The 16,832-nt window shown below is 42.7% G+C and overlaps 1 protein-coding gene across 2 annotated transcripts in view; it reads left to right on the top strand.

Moving 5' to 3' along the window:
- Positions 1-12,135, top strand: part of BPIFC (BPI fold containing family C) — a 50,137-nt gene extending 38,002 nt beyond the window's left edge. Inside the window, exons 13-16 of one of the 2 annotated variants that reach the window (XM_055396207.2) lie at positions 8,099-8,141; positions 9,785-9,848; positions 10,602-10,678; positions 11,536-12,135. In XM_055396207.2, the coding sequence (XP_055252182.2) occupies positions 8,099-8,141; positions 9,785-9,848; positions 10,602-10,678; positions 11,536-11,655 (304 nt within the window). In that variant the 3' untranslated portion in view covers positions 11,656-12,135. The remainder of the gene's footprint in view (positions 1-8,098; positions 8,142-9,784; positions 9,849-10,601; positions 10,679-11,535) is intronic. The other variant, XM_055396208.2, reaches the window with a different exon arrangement.
- Positions 12,136-16,832: the final 4,697 nt, after the last annotated feature.

Here is a 16,832-nt window from a genome sequence, read left to right as displayed (position 1 = left end):
GTTGTCCCAGGGTGTGAGAGCTCCCCCTTCTGGTTTCCTGACTATTTAATCAAGCTTTCTATTTATTAATAATTTTTTACATGAGTCACAGAGCTATTGGATGGCAGAGCTAGAACTTGAATCTGAGTGAGTCTTCAAAGCGATGCCTGTTTGTTTACTTGCTACATTATATTGTATTTGATGTGGTGAATAGCTAAGACTTAGAAAATGACACTTAGACCTTCAACTTATAAAATAAATATCCCTTCCTGGAGGAGGAAACCAAGAGCATGGAGTCAGGTTAAACTGAAATAGGCAGCATGTCCTTTCTCAATTTTAAGTACTGATAGAAAAAAGAGAAGACACTGGCATTGTGTGTCCTAAAATGGTAAAAGCACACAGCCCTTGTCTCATTGCATTAAATGAAACTAGGCCATGAAAGATAAAGAAAGCGAAAGCTGGGAGTATTAGTAACAAACTTGACTTCTTTGGTATGTCCAATTAGAAGCACAGGCTCTGGAGTCAAGCGTGTCTCATTGTGAATTCTACCTCAGTCATTTGCTGACTTGTGACCTTGTACAAGTCCACTGACCCCTCTAAGAATCAGTTTCTTCCTCAGCATAACAGATCCCCTGTTTAGAGTGTTGTATTGGTAGAGATGAGAATGTATGAAAAGCATAGCTCCCAGCACATAATCAGTGCTCAAGAAACTTTGTTGTAACTAGTTTAGTTCAGTTCAGTTCAGTCGCTCAGTCGTGTCCGACTCTCCGCGACCCCATGAATCACAGCACGCCAGGCCTCCCTGTCCATCACCAACTCCTGGAGTACACTCAAACTCATGTCCACAGAGTCGGTGATGCCATCCAGCCATCTCATTCTCCGTCGTCCCCTTCTCCTCCCGCCCCCAACCTTTCCCAGCATCAGAGTCTTTTCCAGTGAGTCAACTCGTCGCATGAGGTGGCCAAAGTATTGCAGTTTCATCTTCAGCATCAGTCCTTCCAATGAACACCCAGGATTGATCTCCTTTAGAATGGACTGGTTGGATCTCCTTGCAGTATAAGGGACTCTCAAGAGTCTTCTCCAACACCACAGTTCAAAAGCATTGATTCTTCAGCGATCAGCTTTCTTCACAGTCCAACTCTCACATCCATACATGACCATGGGAAAAACCATAGCCTTGACTAGACGGACCTTGGTTGGCAAAGTAATGTCTCTGCTTTTTAATATGCTATCTAGGCTGGTCATAACTTTCCTTCCAAGGAGTAAGCGTCTTTTAATTTCCTGGCTGCAATCAGCATCTGCAGTGATTTTGGAGCCCAAAAAAACAAAGTCTGACACCGTTTCCACTGTTTTTCCATCTATTTCCCATGAAGTGATGGGACCAGATGCCATGATCTTTGTTTTCTGAATGTTGAGCTTCAAGCCAACCTTTTCACTCTCCTCTTTCAGTTTCAACAAGAGGCTTTTGAGTTCCTCTTCACTTTCTGCCATAAGGGTAGTGTCATCTGCATATCTGAGGTTATTGATATTTCTCCCGGCAATCTTGATTCCAGCTTGTGCTTCTTCCAGCCCAGCGTTCCTCATGATGTACTCTGCATATAAGTTAAATAAGCAAGGTGATAATATACAACCTTGCTGCTGCTGCTGCTGCTGCTGCTAAGTCACTTCAGTCGTGTCTGACTCTGTGTGACCCCATAGACGGAAGCCCACCAGTCTCCCCCGTCCCTGGGATTCTCCAGGCAAGAACACTGGAGTGGGTTGCCATTTCCTTCTCCAATGTGTGAAAGTGGAAAGTGAAAAGTGAAAGTGAAGTCGCTCAGTCGTGTCCGACCCTTAGCGACCCCACGGACTGCAGCCTACCAGGCTCCTCCATCCATGGGATTTTCTAGGCAATAGTACTGGAGTGGCTTGCCATTGCCTTCTCCGATACAACCTTGACGTACACCTTTTCCTATTTGGAACCAGTCTGTTGTTCCATGTCCAGTTCTGACTGTTGCTTCCTGACCTGCACACAGGTTTCTCAAGAGGCAGGTCAGGTGGTCTGGGATTCCCATCTCTTTCAGAATGTTCCACAGTTTACTGTGATCCACACAGTCAAAGGCTTTAGCATAGTCAATGAAGCAGAAATAGATGTTTTTCTGGAACTCTCTTGCTTTCTCCATGATCCAGCGGATGTTGGCAATTTGATCTCTGGTGCCTCTGCCTTTTCTAAAACCTGCTTGAACATCTGAGAGTTCACGGTTCACATATTGCTGAAGCCTGGCTTGGAGAATTTTGAGCATGACTTTACTAGCGTGTGAGATGAGTGCAATTGTGTGGTAGTTTGAGTATTCTTTGGCATTGCCTTTCTTTGGGATTGGAATGAAGACTGACCTCTTCCAGTCCTGTGGCCACTGCTGAGTTTTCCAAATCTGCTGGCATATTGAGTGCAGCACTTTCACAGCATCATCTTTCAAGACTTGAAATAGCTCAACTGGAATTCCATCACCTCCACTAGCTTTGTTCGTCGTGATGCTTTCTAAGGCCCACTTGACTTCACATTCCAAGATATCTGGCTCTAGGTCAGTGATCACATTATCGTGACTATCTTGGTTGTGAAGATCTTTTTTGTACAGTTCTTCTGTGTATTCTTGCCACCTCTTCTTAATATCTTCTGCTTCTGTTAGGTCCCTACCATTTCTGTCCTTTATCGAGCCCATCTTTGCATGAAATGTTCCCTTGGAATCTCTAATTTTCTTGAAGAGGTCTCTTGTTTTTCCTGTTCTGTTGTTTTCCTCTATTTCTTTGCATTGATCACTGAGGAAGGCTTTCTTATCTCTCCTTGCTATTCTTTGGAACTCTGCATTCAGATGCTTACATCTTTCCTTTTCTCCTTTGCTTTTCGCCTCTCTTCTTTTCACAGCTATTTGTAAGGGCTCCTCAGACAACCATTTTGCTCTTTTGCATTTCTTTTCCATGGGGATGGTCTTGGTCCCTGTCTCCTGTGTTGTAACTAGTAGTAGGGCTTTATTCTTTCCCTATTCTGGGATCAAAGTTTGGCCAAATAAGATGGGAGAAATCAGTCCCAAGAGACATGACAAGTCAGGAGGGTCTTAGAAGCTGTGGAGTTGGCCTTCGGGGTTCTTATACAGCTCTTTCTACATTTGAATCTTTTTTTCAAACACAGTTCTGTTTGGAGGTAACTCCGATCCAGATTGGTCATGTAGTAGGCGTTTTTGAGACTAATTCAGAGACTAAATTAAACAACACTTTCCCTTTTATGGCCTTCATACAGATTACTTAGTTCTAACCCTTTTTCTTAATCATGTGTAAGGCTCAAAGCAATCCAGTGCACATGACTTCTCAGAGTTTGGAACATTTTTTTGACATTCGCATAATAGAGAATTTGGATGCTCCCAAACTGCACCCCCACAGCACTACCATACACACAGGTGCGCACACACACACACACACACAGAGTTGCCCTACTACCTCTCCCACGCAACACTGTCAGAGAATGCAAATATAGCTGCTTACAAGCAGATAGTATCACACCCAACTCTACTTCTCACAGTTGGGCAGATAAACATTTCCCAACGTGAGCCATCGGGTGAGAAACAGAAAGGAAAACAGGTCTGGGAAGAATGGATTCAGTTTCTGTTGGAACGGTGCTCGGACAGGCCAGCAGAGCTCAGGCTTGGCAACCGGGCTGATTTCCGTCTCCGCCCTCCCACTGAGCTACGGTTGAGGCCAGGGGAAAGGAAGGCCACAGTGGGGGCCCCTTTTGGAGAAGGAACCCCCAATGACTTCTACCCTTTCTCCCAAACTCATTGGTGGGAGGGCGGATTGCTAGACTGCGGAAGGCAAAGGAGTTAAAATACTGGGAAACTCTTCCTCAGCAAGAGAATCCTTTACTTCTGGAGGAGGCTCAACATATGTCTCCCCTCGAAAGTGTTCATCATCAGATTAAATCCACAGCCTAGGGTTTTCAAGATCTTCAGCATCTGGTCCTACCTTTCAAACCAGCCAGTCTTCCCTTCCTAAAGTGAACATACTGCTCCAGCTGCCTCACCCTCGAGGTGACCTCAGTCCGACAGACCAATGGTCCCCAAACTTTTTGGCAACACGGACCGATTTTGTGTAAGACAATTTTTCCATGGACTGGGGTGGGGGTGGGGGGATGGGGAGAGATGGTTCAGGCAGTATTGCCAGCAACGGGGAGCAATGGGGAACAAACGGCATTGATCGCCCACCCACGGCTCACCTCCTGCTGTGCAGCCCAGTCCCTAACAAGTACCAGTCCGTGGCCCAGGGGTTGGGGACCCTGCAATATACACTTTCCCATCGATCTTTTATCTGCTCATTTATCCATACATCCACTCAGTGAGAATTTATGGAGCACCAAGTATATATTCTGCCCTGTTCTTGATACAGAAAGTTGAGAGAAAAACAATAGTTTCTACCTTCCAGGTCCTCAGTTTAGTGAGGGTAATACTCAGATTAGCAAGCAATTACAGTGCTGGGCGCTAAGGGACAGGTAGGGGTGCTTGTACATGGTAGTATACAGAGTGCTTCTCTAAAAGGACAATTTATTTTCCCCCATATGATAACACACACACACACAATCCACTCTGGTCTTATCACCTTTTCGCACCTTCCCAGAATTCCTGGAACAAGTAATGTGTAAACCCATAAAACAGCACCTGAATACCAGCTGCTTTGTAATGTTCTATAATTGCTTCCTGCACATGCAGCTTCTCCCCATCCCTCATAAATACAGATATCAATAAAATTCTTCACATTGCCTAGCACATTACTGAGCATAGAAGCAGCACCCGGGAACCTCACCCTGCCGATCTTTTCTCCATACTGCAACTAGAGTGATCTTTACAGAGCACTGACATCCCCCACCCCTCCTTAGAAACTTTCCATAGATTCCTTTCCAGATAAACATGAAATTTCTAACATGGCCTGAGAAGCCTGGCCTGGTCAGACAGATGGCCACGGTCTGTCTGTCTAGCATCATACTGCCGCTCTCCCCCTGGCTTTCTGTTCTCTCTATGCAGACCTTTGCAACTTCCGCCCAGACCCCTTCCCCCTTCCTTCCCCATTTTGCCTTTTTAATCCTGCTCATCCTTCTTATGTTAACTCTAAGACACAGCCCTTCCTTGGAAACCTTACTGCATCCACCAAGTTAGATCAGGTTCCTTTGTCATTTACCTCAATGAATGTATTTCTTTCCTTCAGAGTTTTTATCTAAACTTTAATTAAGCCTTCATCAGTGCTATTATTTGGTTAATGTCTGCCTTCCCACTGGGCTGTAAACTACCATGGGATAGTGATTGTGCTTGGTTTTTACTCACACTTCTATCTCTGGTACCAGTTTCAGGGTTGACATATACTAGGTATTCAACAGATATCTGCTAGAAGAATCAATGAGTGAACGAGTGAACACTGCGTGCGATATATGTCATGCTCTGTACTCAGTCCTAGGAATACAAAGGGAATTAAGACTGGATCTCAACCCACAGGGAGCTTATAGTCAGAGGGCAGAGAAATAAGCAATTATTATAGGGACTGCATACAGGGATTCATTGTCAGTGTCTGCCATGGCCACAGGGCTGCAAGCATGGGATTGTGTCTGTGCTTTGGTCCATTTGGCCTTCATTATGCCACACTTGCTACATTAACTCAGAATATGAAGAACCTTTGTCTTTCGCTGTGTTTTAAAATTTGCACTTTAGCTCTGGTTTTCAATCAGAGCAGTGAAACTTCTCGCAAACTTTCCTTTCTTTCTATCTTCTCTTCTTTCTTTCTTTCTGCCATGTGGCATGCAGGATCTTAGTTCCCTGACCAGGGTTCAAACCCATACCCCCTACAGTGGAAGAGTGGAGTCGTAACCACCAGACAGCCATGGAAGCCCCCAAACCCTTAAAAATAGGCTTTATTTAGACTACCAAGTCCAGTGGTTAAGACTCCACATTTCCAATACAGGAGATGCAATTTCAATCCCTGGGGGGGTGGGGGTGGGGGTGGGAACTATCATCCTACATACCATGTGGCATAGCCAAAATTAAATAAAATAGGTTATACTTTTATATGTCTGCAACATAGAACTATTTGAGCTCCCTTTCTCCCCAGCTACTCTATGTTTCTCTAATAAAAATTAGCTGCTAGTAGCAGGACTTTAGGGCTTCTCTGGTGCCTCAGACTGTAAAAAAATCCATCAGCAATGCTGGAGACCTGGCTCAATTCCTGGGTTGGGAAGATCCCCCGGAGGAGAGCATGGCAACTCGCTCCAGTATTCTTGCCTGGAGAATCCTCTTGGACAGAAGAGCCTGGTGGGTTACAGTCCATGGGGTCAAAAAGAGTAAGACACGACTGAGTGACTAAACACAGCCCAGCATAACGGCTTAAAGTTAACAGGTTAGGGGCCAAACGGAGAATAAAAGGTCAAAGGAGTGAAGTTGGTTGCCACCTAGTGGTCTGAGTTGAGCTTTTGTGTTTTTCAGAGCCAGGACAGGAAGAGCTTAGTTAGTGAGACTTGTCCATTAGTAAACTAACAGGGTAAATTGAGAACTAGGAAACAGAAGTAATCCCAGATGGTTTAGTGGTGAAGAATCCGCCTGCCAACTCAGGAGACACAGTAGACACACGGGTTCCATCCCTGGGTGGGGAAGATCCCCTGGAGTAGGAAATGGCAACTGGCTCCAGTATTCTTGCTGGGATAATCCCATGGACAGAAGAGCCTGGTGGGCTACAGTCCACAGGGTCTCAAAAGAGTCAGACACAACTTAGCGACTGAGCACACACGCACAAGAAAAGGATAGTTGGTTTGTAGGAACCTCACACGGTAACAAATCACGGCTTGGGGTTGTAATGAAAGAACAGTCAGGAGATTTACAAGTGTGTAGGCTGAATTTCTAGACTGCTCTAGATTGTCCCTCGTAAGAAACAGGTTGACCAAGGGGAGGCATCCCCCTCACATTTCCCCAGCAGTATCTTCAAGTGATGTTCAACTGCTCAGCTTACTTCCTTCAAGGATGCCCTGAAAATTCTGGTCTTCACTTTCTAGTAAGGTCAATCTGAGCCACAGGGCCTCTGCTATCATCTCTTTTCTTTTTTCTTGTTTTTTTTTTAATTTTTTTGCCTGCATTTCAGGGCATTTGGGATCTTAATTCCTCAACCAGGGACTGAACCTGTGCCCCCTGAGATGGAAACACTATATCTGGGAAGTTCCCTCTGGTACCATCTCTGATCCTTGTCAGAATTAACAGTCTTTCTAGTTTTTGCTCTTAGCTGTCACCTTAAAGAAACCTCAAAGCCTAATTCATACTAACATGATATTGGCTGATAATAAGCAAACTTACCTCTTCCATGCACATTTATTTCTTAAATGTTATAGCAAAAACATTCTTGTGAGAGGTACAGCTGAGTTAAGTGGCCACACCTTATTGAAGAGGGGCATAGATAGGGAGACACTTGTTTGTGAACTCCTTAATCATCAGTTTTCTTATCTGCCAAAGGGGCAATGATAGTAGCATCACTCACAGAGTCATTGGGAAGATTACATTTTAAACGTTTATCTAGCTTCTAGAAGAGTCCATGTCACCACCACTGTCATCATCACTGTCATTGTCATATTTGTTAATAAGGAGCCAGTCTAACTTGGGGAAGTTACAAAGTTGAGTTTAGGGCAAGAAGACATAAAAACTGCTTCTTAAGAATGTTCTGGGAAATTCCCTGGTGGTCCAATGGTTAGGACTGGTTACTGTCACTTTCAGGGCCCGGGTTTGATTCCTGGTAGGAGGACTAAGATCTCAAACACCACATCTCTCAGCCAAAACAAAAATGTTCTGTGTTTCAAGTTGCCAACAGTAAGTCCCTTGTAGCAAATGCACTTGGGCAACCTACCCTGTTTTCGTTTTTCCTGCCCTGCTTCTTCAGCAGCAAATACAGGGGGGAGGATGTACTAGAACTCAATGTTCTCACAAGTATGTGTGGCTTTTAAATAATGACTTACTGAACTGAAAAAATCGTTTCTTTTAATTTTTGTTTCTTTCTACTGATGTGGTTGTTTTTAAGCCTTCCCTCCTTGAGCTTGTTCCTATTGTTTTTTGTTGTTTTGTTTCATCTTCAGATTCCGCCTTTCTTTGCCAGAGTCCAATCGCAGCAATATTGAGGTAAGAATCAGTGCTTTCCAAGTTCCCACGTAGGGAAAAATGAGAAATCTATAGCTGGATAACTGTCTTCTCTGCCTCTGAGTGTAGGCTTTGACTTTAAAATTCTTTATGTAGCTACACATCCACCAAGCCCATTAACCATTAAGCAAGAGAGGAATTCCCTTGTATATATTCAAAAAGACTTTTAAAAAGAATTAAAAAGATTGTTAAGACTATGTAATGCTGGGGGAGGGGACAGACATTTTCAGGAACATGTCATTTTTTGGATAAAATAATCCTGTAGAATTTACAATTCAGACTTCCAAAGGATGATGTTCTGTATGAATTGTTAGGCATGGTTCAGTTTGCTCTTCAAAGGTTTTCTACCCATCTCCTAAAATTAAGGTAAGGCTGGTTGTGTAGATGCCACTTTGGAGGGGTCTAGCCTGGTGACCTCTTAATTGGAAGAGGTCATTCCAACATACAACTTGGAAACCCTCTGCCCCAAGCTTCAGGAAGATCAGCCGAATCACCAATTTATGTCTCTACCCTGTATCTACATGTCGCTTATGTTATAGAGAAGTGGTTCTCAGTTAGGGTCAATTTTCCCCTTCAGCAGCATTTAGCAATGTTTGTAGACATCTCTGAAAAAATGACAATGGTGTATATAAGGAATTTTACATAATATTAACTTGTTTAATCCTAACACAACCCCGCGGGATTAGTATTATTATCTTCACTTTATGGTTGAGGAAACTGAGGCACAGAGAGGTTAAGGAAATTCCCCAACATCACACAGTTAGGTGGTCAAAACAAGAGATACACCTAGGAAGTCTGCTTCAGAGCCATCCTTGCTAAGCTGCAAAGAGGTTCTTATTATTGCTAAGCATATAGGATGCTTAAAAAACTTTCATTGAATGAAAAAAAAACATTCATTGAATAAACTGAAGTCATCATTTGTTTTTAATACCTGAATCTTCCAAGGAACCAGCAGTTCGCTAAAGTGAAAGTTGTTCAGTCATGTCCAACTCTTTGTGACCCCATGGGTTATACAGTACATGGAATTCTCCAGGCCAGACTACTGGAATAGGTAGTCTTTCCCTTCTCCAGCGGATCCTCCCAACCCAGTAATAGAACAGAGGTCTTCTGCATTGCAGGTGGATTCTTTACCAACTGAGCTATGAGGGAAGCATTTTGCTAAGATTATGCAACTACTTAGTTTATTAAAGATAAATTGCATGTTCTGGTGGTGCCATTAACTATAGAGCATAACATAGGGAAACTCCTGTGACTGGAGTTCCCAATAAATTAATGAAAGACCACTAACTAGAATATCTATTGTCCATTCTAGATTGTCTTACTTGATATCTAAGCTGCCATGTTTGCTGCCACTATGTGGTTCCTCTGCATTTGTTGTCACCATGATCCGGTGTAGAGAGGGCAGAAATTCCCATCCTCAATGAGGAAAAAGATTAGGAAACCCTGTGAAAATGGTTTTCCACAGAATAGCTTTCAGTTTTGGAAACCTAGAATATGTGTATGCAGAGATGCTGATTATTGCTACCCATTCTGATGAGGTCTGGGGGAGTGCATGTCTAAACCAGGCATCATATTTTCAAAATACCCTCATTTAGCAACTGATCCAGTTTCCACTTTCATTTTAGGTCTTGAGGTTTGAGAATATTCTGTCCTCCATTCTCCACTTTGGAGTCCTCCCACTAGCCAACGGTAAGGGAATCTGGGGAAACAATGTAACTCAGACACTGGTTAAGTGTTGGGGATTGTCCAGGACTTTCCATCCTGAAGGTTGTACTTCTAATATGTTATTATGAATCCAGGCCAGGGCCAGGATTGACAGAGTGGATACCGTCAAATATATGGCTTCGAAATTAGATATTCCAGCTTCAAGCCTTGTTAGCAACCCTACTTGCAAGCAAGAACCGCTAACTCTGGTTGAGCTAAGGAAATTAAAACCATTCTCCTTAGGCAGTCAAGAGCCTCCTTTGGGTCAGCCAGAAATGAGATGAAGCTCTCTTGAGGGTGTCTCTGTGGTTTTTATGCAAAGATCACCACTGGAATAGACAGAGTTTTAATGAATGACAATCCCAGACCTACACTGCAATTGTTCACAAACGGTAGCATCTTGAGTGCGGCTTGGTTAAAATACACTTTGTATTGGAGATGAAAATATTCTCAGGACACACTGATTAAGGTATTTTCAAAACACAAATGGGATGAGTTGCTATCTTTTTTTCTGCCATCCAGATATATATAGTTGCAAGTACATTTTTATTGAGCACAGATTAATTAACCATTCTTTCAGGAAAATGCTAGAGATATATCAGAGAAGATTGAAGACACAGAACCAGGAAGAGTGGAAGGATAAATTATCAAAAAGTTTTTTGTTAGTCTCTTACTAAAAAGTTTACCAAATCTTCCATGCCGGTGCCCAATTATTTCACATCTTATTCTGTATTTTAGCAAAATTACAGCAAGGATTTCCTCTACCCAACCCACACAAAATCTCACTTGTCAATTCAGATATTGAAGTTCTTGAGGTAAGAATTATCAATATTAATTGCCCCGTTTCTTTTCATAGTAGAATGCACCTCTTCTTATTTTGCTTACTTTTTGTTTTATTTTGTCCTGCTTTGTTTTTTTCCCAACCCAAGGAATTTTATAAACAAGATACTTAGCTCTTAAAGCTCATAATTAACAATGAAAAGCCCTTAAACTTGAGTTTAAAAATTATACCAGGAAAAAAAAATCAGACCAAATCTGATTTCCCTCTGAAGCCAAGTATATTCACACCACAGTACAAGAAGATGCACTAGTGCACTTTATTTTATTTGTTCCACAAGATACCCTGTAAGGCTGGGACTGTGAATCCCATTTTATAGATAAGGAGAGGAAGACTCAGAGAGGTGAAAAGGTTTATGTAGCTGGAAAGGGCATATTCGAGACCAAATTGGCTCTTCTGATTCCCTTAGTGAGTAAACTTTGGCCTGAACCAAAGACACTCCTCTGGGTTCAGGGATCTGCTGTAAAGTGGTTTCCTGGTTAATCATTGTTCACAATCTTCACAATATCTTATTTCTTCCTTTCTGGGGCTTTTTGATTTGGGGAGGTAGATGTAAGATTCTGACAGAATTCTCCAATCCTATCTACTACTCTGCACCCCGTTCCCTCCCTATGTCCCCTTCTATAATTGCTTAAGTCACCCAAGGTGACAAGAATCCAAAATAGCCTGTTCCTCTGTCTGAGGCATTCACAAGGGGGCAGGGGTAGAGGAGGGTATGATATAGTAGGACCCGGTAAAGAAGCCCCGTCCCCCTCACCCCTCAGGCAGACTTAGACATCCTATGGCTGCATACCCCCAAGTTTGACATTGTATTCGTTGTTGCATCCTTTTCAGGGTTTCCTTTTGATCTCCACCGACCTGAAATATAAAACATCAAAGCAGCAGCCAGGTTTCCATGGTTGGGAAGGACTGCACCTGATAAGTGGACAGTGGAGCAGGAAGCCAATCCCATGATTGCCTGTTTAGAGTCTACTCCAGGAAGCAAGTGGCCTTTAATCCCACAGCTCCTATAAACCAAGAGCTGGAAGACAGTACACACTAGAATTGTAAAGCCCTTGTGGAACGCCAGAAGTTTTCTTTTTCAAGGCCTCAGGCATATAGAGGGAGGCAAACTGGGTGAAAGGGTTAAATCAGGATGTGTGTGTGTCCCCATGTGTGTGGAGGGGTAGATGTTTGAATGTGCGTTCATGTTTGAGTGCATGTTGTGTGCTCCTGTGTCTGAGATTCTGTGGCCAAGAACAAGGTATGTATTACTTCTAAGGAGGTCTGTGAGAAGGTCTCAAATACAGATTTGCATCAATTGTTGTCAGTGGAGATCCCTTCAGCCTCTTCAGCTCTTTAGGGTTCCCTCCTCCCTGCATACTGGATTTTATGTTTTATATTTACTGCTACTGTCCCCTGTATTTAATTAAAATTGTTTTCTATCAAAATCAATTTTGCCTTTTCATTTGCAACGTTTCTTGTCCCTGATTTTTTTTTTTTTGTAATAAAATAAGACAGGTAAGAAGAGAATGTAGTGTCCTTAAGGGTTTTTTTGTTTGTTTGATTTTATTTTTTTCTCTCCCATGCTGCACGGCCTTCTGGTCTGTGGCATCTTAGTTCCCTGATGAGGGATGGAATCTGGGACCTCTTGGAAATGCAGAGTTCCAACCACTGGACAGTCAGGAAATTCCCTAACGTTTTTAATACTACCACAAACTGAGCTTGTACAGATTTCAAAACTTGATTTAAAAAGGGAATATGTTGTCTCTTAGATGTGTCTGGAGAGAAACAGTGATTGCAGGAAACTCTACAAGTTGTATCACTTTAAGTTTTAGGCTGTTTTCTCTCTCAAATTAAATGAAATGGCAATGCAGAGTACTAGATAAATCATAGATAGATTAATCTTGTTGGAGCAACAAATCAATGGGGTGAAATTAGGGCAGAAGAGGAGGAAAGGGGAACTAAATAGAACTCACACTTGTAAGAAATAGAAATCCACACTGTGCTTTTGTGATGCTGACAATCCAGTGGGGGAACGGAAGACAGCTGTTTACTGGAGGGCTTCAGTTCAGTTCAGTTCAGTCTCTCAGTCGTGTCCGACTCTTAGCGACCCCATGAACCACAGCACACCAGGCCTCCCTGTCCATCACCAACTCCCGGAGTTCACTCAAACTCATGTCCATCGAGTCGGTGATGCCATCCAGCCATCTCATTCTCTGTCTTCCCCGTCTCCTCCTACCCCCAATCGCTCCCAGCATCAGAGTCTTTTCCAGTGAGTCAACTCGTCGCATGAGGTGGCCAAAGTATTGGAGTTTCAGCTTTAGCATCAGTCCTTCCAATGAACACCTAGGATTGATCTCCTCTAGAATGGACTGGTTGGATCTTCTTGAAGTCCAAGGGACTCTCAAGAGTCTTCTCCAGCACCACAGTTCTTTAATCTTCACCGCCACTTGTGAAGAATTATGATCCCATTTTATAGAAAAGGAAACAAAAAATTATTAGAAAGAGATTTATCAAAGCTAGTAAACAGCAATGGTAAAAATTCAATCCAAGTCTTTCTGATTCCAACGTCGCTGTTTTTTACATGAGGTAGGATTGGAAATAGAAAACAATAAGGCTCACTTGGAGAATTTTGAGCATTACTTTACTAGTGTGTGATATGAGAGCAATTGTGCAATAGTTTCAGCATTCGTTGGCATTGCCTTTCTTTGGGATTGGAATGAAAACTGACCTTTTCCAGTCCTGTGGCCACTGCTGAGTTTTCCTAATTTGTTGGCATATTGAGTGCAGCATTTTCACAGCATCATCTTTCAGGATTTGGAATAGCTCATCTGGAATTCCATCACCTCCACTACTCTGTTCATAGTGATGCTTTCTAAGGTCCACTTGACTTCACATTCCAGGATGTCTGGCTCTAGGTGAGCGATCACACCATCGTGATTATCTGGGTCATGAAGATATTTTTTGTACAGTTCTTCTGTGTATTCTTGCCACCTGTTCTTAATATCTTCTGCTTCTATTAGGTCCATACCATTTCTGTCCTTTATCGAGCCCATCTTTGCATGAAATGTTCCCTTGATATCTCTAATTTTCTTGAAGAGATCTCTAGTCTTTCCTATTCTGTTGTTTTCCTCTATTTCTTTGCATTGATTGCTGAGGAAGGCTTTCTTATCTCTCCTTGCTATTCTTTGGAACTCTGCATTCAAACGGGAATATCTTTCCTTTTCTCCTTTGCTTTTCGCTTCTCTTCTTTTCACAGCTATTTGTAAGGTCTCCTCAGACAGCCATTTTGCTTTTTTGCATTTCTTTTTCTTGGGGATGGTCTTGATCCCTGTCTCCTGTACAATGTCACGAACCTCCATCCATAGTTCATCAGGGATGTCTATCAGATCTAGTCCCTTAAATCCATTTCTCATTTCCACTATATAATCATAAGGGATTTGATTTATGTCATACCTGAATGGTCTAGTGGTTTTCCCTACTTTCTTCATTTTAAGTCTGAATTTGGCAATAAGGAGTTCATGATCTGAGCCATAGTTAGCTCCCGGTCTTGTTTTTACTGACTGTATAGAACTTCTCCATCTTTGGCAGCAAAGAATATAATCAATCTGATTTCGGTATTGACCATCTGGTGATGTCCATGTGTAGAGTCTTCTCTTGTGTTGTTGGAAGAGGGTGTTTGCTGTGACCAGTGTGTTCTCTTGGCAAAACTCTATTAGCCTTTGCCCTGCTTCATTCCGTATTCCAAGGCCAAATTTGCCTGTTACTCCTGGTTTTTCTTGACTTCCTACTTTTGCATTCCAGTCCCCTATAATGAAAAAGACATCGTTTTTTGCGTGTTAGTTCTAAAAGGTCTTATAGGTCTTCATAGAACCGTTCGACTTCAACTTCTTGAACCATGAAATTCCAGATGTTTAAACTGGTTTTAGAAAAGGCAGAGGAATCAGAGATCAAATTGCCAACATCTGCTGGATCATTGAAAAAGCAAGAGAGTTCCAGAAAAACATCTATTTCTGCTTTATTGACTATGCCAAAGCCTTTGACTGTGTGGATCACAATAAACTGTGGAACATTCTGAAATAGATGGGAATACCAGACCGCCTGACCTGCCTCTTGAGAAACCTATATGCAGGAAGCAACAGTTAGAACTGGATATGAAACAATAGACTGGTTCCAAACAGGAAAAGGAGTACGTCAAGGTTGTATATTGTCAAACTGCTTATTTAACTTATATGCAGAGTACATCATAAGAAACGCTGGACTGGAGGAAGCACAAGCTGGAATCAAGATTTCTGGGAGAAATATCAATAACCTCAGATATTCAGATGACATCACCCTTATGGCAGAAAGTGAAGAACTAAAAAGACTCTTGATGAAAGTGAAAGAGGACAGTGAAAAAATTGGCTTAAAGTTCAACATTCAGAAAACTGAGATCATGGCATCTGGTCCTATCACTTCATGGCAAATAGATGGGGAAACAGTGGCTGACTTTATTTTTCTGGGCTCCAAAATCACTGCAGATGGTGATTGCATCCATGAAATTTAAAGACACTTACTCCGTGGAAGAAAAGTTATGACCAACCTAGACAGCATATTAAAAAGCAGAGACATTGCTTTGCTAACAAAGGTCCGTCTAGTCAAGGCTATGGTTTTTCCAGTGGTCATGTATGGATGTGAGAGTTGGACTGTGAAGAAGGCTGAGCCCTGAAGAAGAATTGATGCTTTTGAACTGTGGTGTTGGAGAAGACTCTTCTGAGTCCCTTGGACTGCAAGGAGATCCAACCAGTCCATCCTAAAGGAGACCAGTCCTGGGTGTTCATTGGAAGGACTGATGCTGAGGCTGAAACTCCAATTCTTTGGCCACCTCATGCAAAGATTGATTCATTGGAAAAGACTCTGATGCTGGGAGGAGAAGGGGACAACAGAGGATGAGATGGCTGGATGGCATCACTGACTCGATGCACATGAGTTTGGGTGAACTCCGGGAGTTGGTGATGGACAGGGAGGCCTGGCGTGCTGTGATTCATTGGGTCTCAAAGAGTCGGACACGACTGAGTGACTGAACTGAACTCAAGGCTCACTTATTACTGTATAAAAGCACATTCATAGAGTACTTGGTCATCAGAGAAGACTAGGCAGGGAAGCCCTAGACATCCACAACTGCCGTTTACTCATCTTTGTATTGCTCATCTGACCTCAATAGATGTCCTCGTTAGTGTTGTTGGAATAAATGATAAACTGTCATGTTTTGTTCTTTGGAATGCTCTTTTCTGACAAAAGTATTTAATGTGTTCACAAATTCATTTTGATGCATTACATAATTTCCGTTCTGGTATCTGTTTAAATGTTTTTATTTCTCAGCTGCATACATTGCTTTCTCCCTCACTCAGTTCAGTTCAGGTCAGTCACTCAGTCATGTCCAACTCTTTGCGACTCCATGGTTTGCAGCACGCCAGGCTTCCCTGTCCATCACCAACTCCCAGAGCTTATTCAAATTCGTGTCCATCCAGTCAGTGATGCCATGCAACCATCTCATCCTCTGTCATCCCCTTCTTCTCCCACCTTCAATCATTCCAGCATCAGGGTCTTTTCAAATCAATCAGTTCTTCGCATCAGGTGACCAACACCAAGTTCAAAAGCAACAATTCTTCAGGGCTCAGCTTTCTTTGTAGTCCAACTCTCACATCCATACATGACTAGTGGAAAAACCATAGCTTTGACTAGACGGATCTTTGCTGGCAAAGTAATGTCTCTGCTGTTGTGAGGTGTGAACTCCAAGCTTAAAAGAATTGGTGCTTTTGAATTGTGGTGTTGGGGAAGACTCTGGAGAGTCCCTTGGGCTGCAAGAAGATCCAACCAGTCCATCCTAAAGGAAATCAGTCCTGAATATTCATTGGAAGGACTAATACTGAAGCTGAAACTCCAATACTTTGGTCACCTGATGCGAAGAACTGATTGATTTGAAAAGACCCTGATGCTGGAATGATTGAAGGCGGGAGAAGAAGGGGATGACAGATGAGATGGTTGCATGGCATCACCAACTGGATGGACATGAGTTTGAATAAGCTCCGGGAGTTGGTGATGGACAGGGAAGCCTGGAGTGCTGGAGTCAATGGGGTCGCAAAGAGTCGGAGAGGACTGAGCGACTG

Source organism: Moschus berezovskii, chromosome 6, assembly GCF_049115385.1.
Source record: "Moschus berezovskii isolate FMDL1 chromosome 6, NW_MosBer_1.0, whole genome shotgun sequence".
NCBI classification, from domain to species: Eukaryota; Metazoa; Chordata; class Mammalia; order Artiodactyla; family Moschidae; genus Moschus; species Moschus berezovskii.
The sequence above is the reverse complement of the archived record's forward strand: the minus strand, read 5'-3'. Positions and strand labels throughout refer to the sequence as shown.